General features: G+C 47.0%; 1 protein-coding gene across 1 annotated transcript in view; it reads right to left on the bottom strand.

Moving 5' to 3' along the window:
* Positions 1-876: 876 nt before the first annotated feature.
* camk2d2 (calcium/calmodulin-dependent protein kinase (CaM kinase) II delta 2) overlaps positions 877-13,481 on the bottom strand; it is a gene marked incomplete at its 5' end in the record, with an annotated part of 35,946 nt that continues 23,341 nt past the window's right edge. The window contains 14 exons of the mRNA XM_084454517.1: positions 877-1,174; positions 2,099-2,327; positions 3,580-3,674; positions 4,307-4,382; positions 6,704-6,752; positions 6,959-7,003; positions 8,659-8,718; positions 9,388-9,428; positions 10,708-10,750; positions 11,324-11,407; positions 11,604-11,726; positions 12,186-12,280; positions 12,737-12,810; positions 13,076-13,182. Of these exons, the coding sequence (XP_084310643.1) occupies positions 1,171-1,174; positions 2,099-2,327; positions 3,580-3,674; positions 4,307-4,382; positions 6,704-6,752; positions 6,959-7,003; positions 8,659-8,718; positions 9,388-9,428; positions 10,708-10,750; positions 11,324-11,407; positions 11,604-11,726; positions 12,186-12,280; positions 12,737-12,810; positions 13,076-13,182 (1,125 nt within the window). The 3' untranslated portion in view covers positions 877-1,170. The remainder of the gene's footprint in view (positions 1,175-2,098; positions 2,328-3,579; positions 3,675-4,306; positions 4,383-6,703; positions 6,753-6,958; positions 7,004-8,658; positions 8,719-9,387; positions 9,429-10,707; positions 10,751-11,323; positions 11,408-11,603; positions 11,727-12,185; positions 12,281-12,736; positions 12,811-13,075; positions 13,183-13,481) is intronic.

Below are 13,481 nucleotides of genomic sequence, written 5' to 3'. Positions count from 1 at the left end.
TGTTCTCATTGCTAAACTAAACATTTACAATTACAAAATAAATAAGAAGAATCCAACAACAAAAATCCTACATACAGTACGGTGGAAGTACGATACAGGTATACAAACATTATGAAAACAACCTTTTTTTGTTCTCCCATCTTTTACATGAAAAATGTAAGGGGTGTTTGGAAAACCAGAGTGGCTCTTTAGCCCCTTTGTGATCCACTGTGATCCTTTGATATTTCCATAATTGCGCTTACTGTTTTTAAGCCAGTTCTAATGAGAGCTACTTCATTAAGTATCTCTGTGTTGTTTGATATGAATGATGACACTGGAGAACATGGGGACATTGGAACATTCGAGACAGGACCGATGCACAACATTAACAAAACATTTCAGTGATTTTACGAATCAAAACAGAAGATATTAGTTTCATATGATCATACTCACCATACCCCTCCCACCCCATGCATAACACAATAGTCTTGATTTGTCATATATTACATATATGCTACATTCTCTTATTTCTTAATTCAATGATATAAAGGCAAACATATCTCAATGCAGAGTATAAGCTGCTCAACTTCTCTTTACAGGTAAATTAGTATTATGTGTCGAAATCCAATGATTTAAACGTTATGACTTAGCTCATAGCAAACAGAAATGTAGCCCGTAAACCTGATTTACGTAAACTCTTAATACCTCTGATAGCAAGAATAGCAATTTAGTGTCTGTTTGTTATATCAACAATCACAATGTATATGTATTCATCACCAGAACTAAAGCAAGCTCGATTTGAACATTCTGATCTTTTCAAATGTTTCGTATTGCACATACATAATAAGTACACATAAAAATACAGAACTAAATTTCGGGAGAGATTACAGTCGTAGATTTTAAACATCTCTATATATTTAAAATGCATACCAAAACAGCTTAAAAAACAGAAAGGAAATGTCAGTTATATTATGCTCTTCCGGTAATGTCCACATATGGTGTGCTGCCACCTGCGTTGGTACAAATGATTTCCTGTAGTAAAATGCCTGAACAGTAAAATGTGTTGATATTCTTGTCCTGTGCGATGTCCTTAGAGGTCAGGGATGTCAGAGGGCAATCAGGGGTTGGCTAGTTGATCGGCCCTCACAGAGACTTGCTGATGGGATCTTTCATCTGGATCTTGATATTCCATTAACTGACAGATACAGACGCAAACACACAGAGTAAAATTAGTAATTGCCACACAACTCCACACAATTATTTGGATACTACTGTAGGGTGGTTCTAACTTAGGAGTAACTGGTATTATGTGATTCAGGTCTCTTACTGATATTGCTGGTACTACTGTACATCCGCTTTAACTGGTATTACTGGTAATCAGCTATGTACAGTATCTGAGGTAATAACTGGTATTACTGGCACTATAGCAGCTATATCATTGAGGTTGTAACAGATATTACTAGTACTCTATCAGCTATGTACAGTAGTATCTGAGGTAATAACTGGTTTTACAGGTACATCAGCTATATAACTGAGGTTATACCAAGTATAACTGGTACTACTATATCAGCTTTGAGGTAATAACTGATATTACTGGTACTGTAGCAGCGATATCATTAAGGTAATAACTGGTATTACTGATACTATAGGAGCTTTATCATATTACAGATATTACAGGTACTCTATCAGCTAGGTCTCTTACAGGGAGATAACTGTCTATGTGCCAGCTAGGTCTCTCCCTGGTGTTATGATGACAGATACGTCCTGGGAGATCATAACCGTACGGCGAGGTCTCTCCCTGGTGTTATGATGACAGATACGTCCTGGGAGATCATAACCGTACGGCGAGGTCTCTCCCTGGCGCTAGGATGACAGGTACGTCCTGGGAGATCATAACCGTATAGCGAGGTCTCTCCCTGGCGCTAGGATGACAGGTATGTCCTGGGAGATCATAACCGTATAGCGAGGTCTCTCCCTGGCCCTACGATGACAGGTACGTCCTGGGAGATCATAACCGTATGGCGAGGTCTCTCCCTGGCCCTACGATGACAGGTACGTCCTGGGAGATCATGACCGTACGGCGAGGTCTCTCCCTGGCCCTACGATGACAGGTACGTACTGCGGGGGGACGCTGGGCGAGCCGGAGCGGTGGAAGTGGATGTTCTGCCACTTGGCGTCGCGGCGGTGCCAGACCCTTGTCTCCTCCGACTGCATGGTGCGCGGCACGCCGGCGCCGTCCATGTACTGCGTGAGGCGGATGTAGGCGATGCACGCGGCGTTCTCCCCGATCAGGTGCACGTGGGGGTTCAGCAGGATGGTGTGCACCGGCTTGTTGCCTTTAGACAAGGCTGGGGTGAGGGGGGTGAAGAGAGAGGAGACCGAGGTAGAGAGTGGGAGAGGGTAGGAGAAGAGGAGATGGATGGTAGGAGCACAGGACAGAGGAAGAGAAGGGGAGGGGGAGAGAGAGAGAGAGAGAGGGGGCGACAGGAAGAGAAGAGGAGAGAGAGAGGGGAGGAGACAGGAAGAGAAGGAGAGAGAGAGAGGGGGGGACAGAGGAAGAGATGGAGAGAGAGAGAGGGGAGGAGACAGAGGAAGAGAAGGAGAGAGAGAGAGGGGAGGAGACAGAGGAAGAGAAGGAGAGAGAGAGAGGGGGGGACAGAGGAAGAGACAGAGAGAGAGAGAGAGAGAGAGAGAGGAGACAGAGCAGTGACTCTCCAGTCCAATACTGAATCTCCACTGTGTTTCTCATTGTGTGAGGGTATACAGTATATTGTGTTTTTCATAGATATTGAGTGAAATACTGTGGTAAATTGTTCTTCTTGGTGATTTGGGGCGAATGACAATGGGCCTGCAGACAGATTGAGGTTTCTAGGGCGAAGGTCTATCTGCCCTATCTTTAGACTTTCCATGCTCAACAGTTATTTCCATTCGTAGCGCATCGTCAATTATTTAAGAGTGTTTGGTACAAAGCTAGTCTGACTGTATACAACATTTACCAGAGCTAGTATCGGTAGTATGGTAGCACACAAACTTACCATGATTCAGTATATTTGATGCAACATAGTGTACTAACTAGTGTACTAACTACCTGTAGAGCACAAATACATGTAATAGTGTAGCCATGTTGAATTGGTTAAAACTCAGAACAATTGAGGTACTCATGTTTGCCTTTATCAGAGAAGGGAAATCAAATCAAACTAATCAACTTATCAATTCCTATTCGTTTTATTTGCCTTTTAATTTTGTTGTATTTGTTTTTATTGCCTTTATTGTTGAATGTCTGTTTCCCTTTTATAAATTGTATATTACTTGTTGTTCTATGCTATTATGCTATAATGCTTGTTTTTTTATTTATCTGTGAAGCACTTTGTGACTAACATTACTGTTTTGATGAGTGCCACTTATCTTTAGCTTAATTGCATAGATTGTATTTCTTGTGTAGTTGGTAATTTGTGTACTGTAATTATCTGTAACTTTTGAGCACATCACAGAGCCTGCAGCAACATTTCACTGTACATTTGCACTTAACAAATATCTGAATCTGAATAAATTAACTAATCAAATCCAGTCTGGTAGTAACATTAACGTGATTTGTTTTACCGTTCTCAAAGTAGAAGCGGTGGAAGTCGTGACCCTCCACCAGGTTGCCCAGGGCCTCGGGTTCGAAGGAGGTCAGCCCAGGGTCACAGATCTTCCTATTGGACCAATCAGACGGCAGAAGGGAGCGGCTTAGAACATGGAGAGTGTCTGGGCAGCAGAAGGTACAGTAACAACACTGCATGGCTACCTAATAGTAGTAGTAGCATGTACCACTAGTATAACACCAAGACTCACTATGCTACCTAATGTAACATGTAACACTAGTATAACACCAAGGCTCACTATGCTACCTAATGTAACATGAAACACTAGTATAACACTAGTATAACACCAATACACACTATGCTACTTAATGTAGCATGTAACACTAGTATAACACCAATACACACTATGCTACCTAATGTAGCATGTAACACTAGTATAACACCAAGGCTCACTATGCTACCTAATATAACACGAGTATAACAGTAACAGTGTATCTACAGTACGCTACACCGATTACGCCTAGTTGTCTGCTGAACTTAATAAGATTATCTTGATGAATTGTATGTTGCAATGCTGTACATGCTCATAGTGTATACTGTAAACTGCCCACACAGTATATAAGTTATACACACATGCTCTCTCTCTCTCTCTCTTTCTCTCTCACACACACACACCCCTCTCTTTCTTTCTTTCTCTCTCTCTCTCGCACACACACACACACACACACACACAATAGACTCACGCGTAGGCCTCGAAATCTCCGTTGTTGATGGACTCAATCAGCTGCTCAGTGACTTTGATGATCTCCTGCTTACGGGCTGAAACACACAACCGCACACGACATCAGTCTGACGTCAATCTAACGTCATCACCAGATATATAACGTCAGGCAATTGTTGATAGAAGGTCCACGTGCGTTCCAAAGTAAACCAGGTTTAAACTCAAACAGGTTTAGAATGGAAGCTAGAGTCTAACAAAGTGGTGGGATATTAGAAATGGAAAGCACTCAAAAGAAATTTGAACTTTGAACTGTTTCTTCTTTTATAAATAAAAAAATAAAAATAAAAAGAGGTTAAGTGCATCTGTGCTTCCCATGACTAATACTCAATATAACATCAGGCAGAGAAATGTCGGATGGTACAGTACGATGCCTCCGACTCCGTTCACATCAACATGAGCGATGCTCGGATGGTACAGTATGATGCCTCCGACTCCGTTCACATCAACATGAGCGATGCTCGGATGCATTCGCCGCGGAGAGATGGGGACAGTTACCTTTGTTGTTATTGTTGCAGGCTGGGGAACAGTGAAAACATGACTTATCATTTGCCCAACAGAAAGACAGAACTGTGAACAGATTCACCACTTCACCAACAGAAAGACAGACGCGTGAACAGATTCACCACTTCACCAACAATGCTCAGCAGACAGTGAGCGACAGAGGAGTGAGGACTTCCTATTGTTCTGACATGAGAGCAAAGATATGCGATGGCGAGATGCACTGCAGTCGTGTGTGTGTGTGGGCGGGCGCGCGTGTGTGTGTGTGTGTGTGTGTGTGTGTGTGTGTGTGTGAGAGAGAGAGAAAGAGAAAGAGAGAGTGAACATGTCAACATCATTTTTTATATGAGTCGGCTCTGACTCAATGTTTGAGTTAGTGAGGAGTGGGAGGACAGAGAGAGAGAGAGAGAATGAGAGAGAATGAGAGAGAGAGAATGAGAGAGAGAGAATGACAGAGAGAATGAGAGAGAGAATGAGAGAGAGAGAGAATGAGAGAGAGAATGAGAGAGAGAGAATGAGAGAGAGAATGAGAGAGAGAGAATGAGAGAGAATGAGAGAGAGAATGAGAGAGAGAATGAGAGAGAGAATGACAGAGAGAATGAGAGAGAATGAGAGAGAGAATGAGAGAGAGAATGAGAGAGAGAGAATGAGAGAGAGAATGAGATAGAGAGAGAATGAGAGAGAGAATGACAGAGAGAATGACAGAGAGAAGGAGAAAGAGAGAATGAGAGAGAGAGAATGACAGAGAGAATGAGAGAGAGAGAGAATGAGAGAGAATGAGAGAGAGAATGAGAGAGAGAGAATGAGATAGAGAATGACAGAGAGAATGAGATAGAGAGAGAATGAGAGAGAATGAGAGAGAGAATGACAGAGAGAATGAGAAAGAGAGAATGAGAGAGAGAGAATGAGAGAGAGAATGAGAGAGAGAGAGAATGAGAGAGAGACAGAATGAGAGAGAGAGAATGAGAGAGAGAGAATGAGAGAGAGAGAGAATGAGAGAGAGAGAGAGAGAATGACAGAGAGAATGAGAGAGAGAGAGAGAGAGAGAGAGAATGAGAGAGAGAATGACAGAGAGAATGACAGAGAGAATGAGAGAGAGAGAGAGAGAATGAGAGAGAGAGAGAGAGAGAGAGAGAATGAGAGAGAGAGAGATATTGAGAAAGGAAAGAGAGGGGCAGGCTTCACTAGGACAACATGGCTCGTAGGTTGAGTCCAGGGGACAGGGGAGACAGCGGGAAAGTTCTTCTCCAGGGGTGGGGGGGGGGAGGGGCGGGGCGGGGGGGCGGGGGGGGCAGGACGTCTCCCCGCTCAGGAGGCACTTACTCTGGACCGAGGAGGTGGGGATCTGCCTGGGCTCGGAGCTCTGGGACGAACGGCCCTTTGAGCTCAAGATACTGCCCACTAAGTTCCCCAGGCGGAGGACTGGCGGACGCAGCGCATGTGTGTGTGTGTGTGTGCGTGTGTGTGTGTGTGTGTGTGCGTGTGTGTGTGTGTAAGGGGAAATCATAGAAAAAAAGAATTCCAACAGTGAGGGGTCAAAAGGAGAAAAAAAAAGAAGTTTTTATCAGAAATAAAAAAACAACTCCATGAAGAAAGTGACACTTAAGAAAGACAAAAGACCAACAAAAAAAACATTGGACAACATTGGACAGAAAAACAAAGACACATTCGCACACATGTCACAGACGCACTGACGCAAATGGTGTATTTAAATAGGACAGGGTGGCGGCCATATTGGAACATCCTCGAGCGCCACGAGGGGAGTTTTAGGACAGAGACGGGTGACCCACACACAGACGGGAGAAGAGGCCGGAGGGACGGAGGACGGAGAGAGGGGGGGAGGGGAGACGAGTGTCCCTACCTTTAGCGTCCTCGTCCTCTATGGTGGTGTTGGCGCTCTCTATGGACTCCTGGACAGAAACACAGAGCGTCTGTCAGGTACGACACACTGCTGCACACACGCCCACAAACGCTCACATTCTGTTAACGCGCACACATGCACACATACTGTACTGTTGTTAACACAAATGCGCACACACACACGCACTCGCATACTGTTAACACACGTGCGCACGCACATACACACACACGTACTGTTAACACACACATACTGTACCTTGTTCCCATCCACAGGGTTGTGGATGACTGTAGTCTGAGGCTCCTGGAGAGAGAGAGAGAGAGAGAGAGAGAGAGGGAGGGAGAGAGAGACCAAAGAAAGATAAGAAGGAGGGAGCAGACAGAAAGAGGTTGAGACAGCGAAGAAACACAGAGGAGCAGCAGAGGGGTAGTATGAAGAATGTGTGTGTGTGTGTGTGTGTGTGTGTGTGTGTGTGTGTGTGTGTGTGTGTGTGTGTGTGTGTGTGTGTGTGTGTGTGTGTGTGTCTGTCTGTCTGTGTCACGTAGAGAGGCTTAAACAAACATCTGATGGATTAACCTCATTGACTGACATTCTCCTCCTTTTCTCCCTCTCTCTCTCCTAGTTCTCTCATCCCTTCCCTCCCCTTCTTCCTCGCACTCTCTCTCTTCCACCTCTAGTCTCTCTCTCTCTCCCTCATCTCTCCTCTGCTGTCAGTCTCTCATCTCTCCTCTGCTGTCATTCTCTCTCTCTCTCTCCCTCACTCTTCCTCATCTTTCCTCTGCTGTCTTCTCTCTCTCTCTCTCCCCCTCTCTCTCTCTCTCTCTCACCCCCTCTCTCTCTCTCTCTCCCTCTCTCTCTCTCTCTCTCCCTCTCTCATCAGTCTCTCTGTCTCTGATGTCAGAGTTGGCCGGGTGGGTCAGTCTCTGGATTAGCAGGATGGATCTCGATGGCCGAATCAACCGCCTAATCGCACAGACAGATTCCACTAGATTACACCACTGTAGATTAGATCATCTTTCATGCGTGTGTAAATGTACAATATGTTTTTTGGTGTGTGTGTGTGTGCATGCATGCATGTCCATGCATAATCATTGTGAGCGTGAATGCACATAAGCAGTCATGTGACCAGCACGACCGCCAAATCAGAAAACACCATGCACAAGCCACCAGCAGTCATCACGACCAGTCAGACCTGGGCCAAACAGTTATCATGAAACCTGGAAGTCTGCAAAAACGGAGCCAATGGGATAGTTCCAGAAGTGCCCGCCGCCGCCCACTGGGCGCGCCCGGCGGGATAAAGGAAACGCTCAGACGTATTTGAGAGGATTTCAGATAGTATTTGAGCCAGGTCTTCTTCTTGCCTGGGGAGCCAGAATCCTTCCACTCCAGCCATGCACAGCCATGTTAGTATGGCTGTTAGTATGGTAAATGGTAAATGGACTGCACTTATATAGCGCTTTAATCCAAAGCGATTAACAATGGCATCTCCATTCACACACACATTCACTCACCATTGGCGGTAGCTGCCATGCAAGGTGCTAGCCTGCTCATTGGGAGCAATTTGGGGTTCAGTGTCTTTGCCCAAGGACACTTCGACATGGACAAGAGGAGGCGGGATTCGAACCGCTGACCCTACGATCATTGGACGACCCCCCTCTACCACTGAACCACAGCCGCCCCAGTAAGCAGCAAAGCCGTAAAACAACAACAACAACAACAACAACAACAACAAAAACAGGAAAACAACTGCTGTTGGAATAACATGGGTAATTACGGGGGTTAAATGCAAACATGAAACATAGCATTCTGGGTAAAGGACACTCAGCAGACAGACGGTGTGTGGGTGTGGCTTTATGCAGTGGGTGGGGAAGGGGGAGGGGTTTGGGGGGAGGGAGGGAGTGAGTGTGTGTGTGTGTGTGTGGGGGGGGGTGGATGGGGGGGGCATGAGGGGTGTATACCAGGGCAGGGGCGGGGCCAGTGTCTTTGGGGCTGGTCACTGTGTTGGCTTTGTTGTTGACCTGCAGGGTTGGTACAGAGGGAACGTGATGCACACACACACACACACACGCACGCACACACACACGCACGCACACACACACACACACACACACACACACACAATCAGTGATCTCAGGCAGACGCCAAGCACGGTGACACTGATTCAAGGCCCAATCTCAAATCAACCCTCAAAGTATCTATCTCTCTCTCTCTCTCTCTTTCTCTCACATACAGTACACACACACTCTTTCTCTCCCTCTCTCTTTCTCTCTCTCTCACACACACACACACACACACACACACACACACACACACACACACACACACACACACACACACACACACACACACACACACACACACACACACACACCACTCCCTGACACGTAGGTGTTGATTTCAGTTTGGGCCGCGTGGGCGTGACATACAGTACAAACACCTGAGACAATGTACAATCTGAGATGGATCAACAGGGATTCTGGAGTGAGACGGAAGTGTGACTTTCAGAGGGGGGAAAATATGTTTAGGAAATGATATAATACAAATCCAGTATTAGCCCACACACCGATAGTCGAGAGAGACAGATTAATATAGCTATCATGGGATTATTAGTACAACTGATATGTTTTCTAAACCTACAGACGTCCGATAATTTAAATCCTTTCGTACAACGGTGCAACAGAACTCACCTTGACGGCGTCCGCCTTCTTGTTGAGCATACTCTTGGCTGCTGTTGAGGGGAAACGCATCGACACAAAACGTCAACGTCAGGATCCAGAAGGAACACTCAGGAAGCCTACGCTAACATGCAACAGGCAGCTCGCTCCAACTGTGCTCTATAAGTGTGCAGACTCCAGGGGACTCGGGACTACAGGGACCATGGTGCAATGCGTCCATTTCCTCAGACAAGAGGATTTCTTATGCGGGAAACCGTTCACTTGCACCGAAGATAACCGGACAACACGGGGCAGGGGGATTGGCTAGGCTTGAGTTTCGTAGGATCGTATTGGTTGGTTTTTGGGGCTCTCTGGTCAGTCGGCATGTGTTCATAAAGTGTGATGAGCATATTTGACATGCTGATTCAGAGCAGACCTGCACAGAGTGCATCAATCTAATATTATGTATTTGGTATATAATACATATATATGTTAATGTACATATTCATAGTAGTTATATGCTCAATTTCATCTTCAATTTACCGACATGTGCAATCACCGCACGCACACACATACACGCGAGCGCACACACGCACACACACGCATACAAATGCACACACACACACACACACAAAACTCTATTGTTGTTTCCTTATATACAGTATTCTTATCGTATATCATAACATGCTGTTTCATACACATGCACGGGTTTAGCACACTGCATAAACACCCAAGTTTGTAGGTCACAGTTCGTAAATTCAAGATCACTTCATGAACACCGACCGACTGAACCGATGTCACGTGCAAACGGGACCTCTGATTGGCTATTGGATGGGAAGTCAGTTCATTCAACAACGCTTATTGGTTGAGGACCAAAACATGCCCCCTCTGAAGGCCGTTCCAGAAGTCTTACCTCACGGAGGGGAGGGAACCACATCCCAAACAATGGAAGGAAAGAAAACCGAAGAAGGAAGGAAAGGATGAATAGAAAGGAAAATAAAGTAGCTTGTATTAACAGAAAAGTCTGAATATAATCCAACAGGAGGACGTTGGTGGGGGACCCGTTTGGTCCTCTCTGCTGAAGAGCTTAACAGAGGCAGTGTGTCCACACACAGACGAGTGACAGCTAATGACAGTGACAGGAGAACGAGAGAAACCTGTGGGCTGTAGGAGGAGGACAGGTAGAGTTGTGAGACAGAGGAGAGGAAGAGGGGAAGCAAGCAGGCTAGAGAGAGAAATGGAGAGAAGAAAAAGAGACAGTAAAAAAAAAGAGAAGAGAGAGAGAGGGGGGAGTGGGAGAGAGAGAGAGAGATGGAGGGTGAGAGATATAGAGACAGAGAGAAAGAGACCTACCTGAGAAGTTTCTTGTGACCAGCAGAGTGGTCAAAATGGCTCCCTGTAGGAGTGGAGAGTGGGGAGGAGAGGGGGAGAATGGCAGAGGAAGAGGAGAGAGGAGGAGAACAGAGGAGGAGAGGAGGAGAAGAGAGATAGGAGAAGAGAAGAGGAGAAGAGGGGAGGGGAGGAGAAAACAAGAGGAGAAGAGAGGGAGAGAAGAGAGGAAAAGATAGGAGAAGAGAGAGAGGGGAAGAGAGAGAAGAGAGGGAGAGAGGAGAGGAAGAGAGGAGAAGAGAGGAGGGGAAGAGAGGGAGAAGAGAAGAGGAGAAAAGGGAGAGTAGAAGAGGGGAGGAGAGGAGAAGACAGGAGGATAAGAGAGGGAGAGAAAAAGAGAGGAGGAGAGAGGAGGGGAAGAGAGAGAGGAGAAGAGAGGTGGAGAAAAGAGATGAGGAGAAGAGAGAGAAGGCACATCAGAGAACGTTAGTCAAGGAGACTAAAAAGCAGTACAGGACACAAGAGCAAGAAAACTGCAGACGAGCGACCAGGCCAGCCCTCGTTTACAGAGAGAGAGAGAGAGAGAGAGAGACGGAGGGAGAAAAGGACGAGAGAGAGAGAGAGTTGACGGAGGCCTCACCTTGAGTTTCCTCCTGGCGTTGAACTTCTTCAGGCACTCCACGGTCTCCTGCCGGTGCATCATGGACGCCACGGTGGAGCGTTGCTGCGGACGGAGAGAAGGAAGGAGGGAGGGAACGAAGGAGAAGAGAGGAAAGAGTGAGCGAGGGCGAGGGAAGGAGAAGATGGCATCTTGCGCTGTTGTCGCGAGGTGTTAGAAGGCGTTTGTTGGTATTTGTCTCTGAAAATATATGATGTTTTGTGTGTGTGTGTGTGTGTGTGTGTGTGTGTCTAAAACATACGCAGATCCAGGGGTGTTTGAGGGCCTCGGTGGAAGTGATGCGTTTGCTAGGGTTGATGGTCAGCATCTTGTTGATCAGGTCTTTGGCCTCCGGGGTCACCGTGTCCCACTCCGGAGACGGGAACTGGAGAGGACAGACATCCATCATCCATCCATCCATTTATTATGAGTCCATCCATCCATCCATCCATTTATCCATCTGTCATCCTCCATCCATTTATTATGAGTCCATCCGTCCATCCATTTATTAGTTCATCCATCTATCCATCTATCCATCTATCCGTCCATCCATTTAGTTTTTCTATCTATCCATCTGTCTGTCTGTCTATCTATCTATCTATTTTATATATCCATCCATCCATATATTAACCATCCATCCATCTATCGAGAGAAAGGAGAGATAAAGAGAGAGAGATAGAGAGAGAGAGAGATAGAGAGAGAGAGAGAGAGAGAGAGAGAGTAAGAGGGACAGAAAGAGAGACGGATGAAAACGTGGCAGAGTGCCAGAGAGGGAGGCGGGGGGAGAGAGCAGACAGAGGGTGGGGCGGAGGAGGAGGAGGCGCTCTCTCTCTCTCTCTCTCACGTCGTACGCCCCGGCCTTGATCTGCTGGTAGAGCCGGTGCTGGTCCTCGTCCCAGAACGGCGGGTAGCCCACCAGCAGGATGTACAGGATCACGCCTGGGGAGGAAGTGACACGGCGCGGTCACCCGCCGCTCACAACGGGAAACGTTATCGAGCGCGACATGGATACACACTCGTGTTACACGCCGACGCGCGCTCGCTATCGACGCGCCTCTGCGTGGGGAAAACATAGATCTCATATCTACAACCAGCCCCCAATTCTCCGCTTTTTCTCCAGAGGTCTGCACTTGTCAACTCTTAATTAATATTGATTGAAGGACATAGGGATTGGTGTAAGCATTGGCTAACACACCAGTTATATGCTTTGGAATCTATGCAGGGGGGATGGGCTGGTGCAGCCTCCAGGGTAAAGGGTGGTCCGACAGGGATAGGAGCTGTGTTTGCGAAAATCGGGAAACCCATCAGGGACTTCTTTGGGCTCTACCTCGAAGGCGAGAGGTTAAAGGTCAAAGACCGGGGGTTTTAAAGGTTAAAAGCACGGAGGTTATTTACCACAGGCCCACATGTCCACGGGTTTGCCGTACGGGTGAGGAGGAGACGGGGACGAGACGCCGGGGGGAGAGAGACGGAGGGACAGACGGAGGAGAAAGAGAAAAGAGAGAGAAAGAGAGAGAGAGGATGTAGGGAGAAGAGACAGGAGAAGAGTAGAGAGAGGGGAAGAAGGTAGTTTATCTGTCTGTCTCCACAGTGTCTGGGCTCCTCAATTGATTGATTGCTTGCTTGATTGCTTGACTGATTGCTTAATTGATTGATTGGTCGATTGGTTGATTGATTGATTGGATGACAGGTGATCTCATCCCTGAATTAGCTGGCGATTGGCTATGTGGATACTCACCAAACCATGCCTGTTGGTCCCCCTGCACCTCGATGGCCAATCCAAAGTCAGCCAACTTGACCGCCGCCCCCTTCAGCTTACTGGCCAATAGAAGGTTCTCAGGCTGGGGGGGGCGGAGTCAAACAGGGTTAGAGGCGAGAGGCCACGCGCCCTCCGGGGGATGCGAGTGGCCCGCAGAGGCAGATCTGGGGTCAGCTTAGTCCGACCGAAGCCTAACATTCATCATTAGGGGTTTACACAACACTAAGCAGATCCCAGGTCAGCGCCCAGGGCCACTTCCTACCGCTTCCTTTAAAAACAGAGAGAATATGAGCCTTCCCCTCTCCTTCACTCCCCCCCACAGATTTCAGAGGCGAGGGACAGGTGCGAGGGTAATCGCCCCAATCCCCAGCGTAGACCGAT

Source organism: Borostomias antarcticus (genome assembly GCF_949987555.1).
Source record: "Borostomias antarcticus genome assembly, chromosome: 20".
NCBI classification, from domain to species: Eukaryota; Metazoa; Chordata; class Actinopteri; order Stomiiformes; family Stomiidae; genus Borostomias; species Borostomias antarcticus.
The sequence above is the reverse complement of the archived record's forward strand: the minus strand, read 5'-3'. Positions and strand labels throughout refer to the sequence as shown.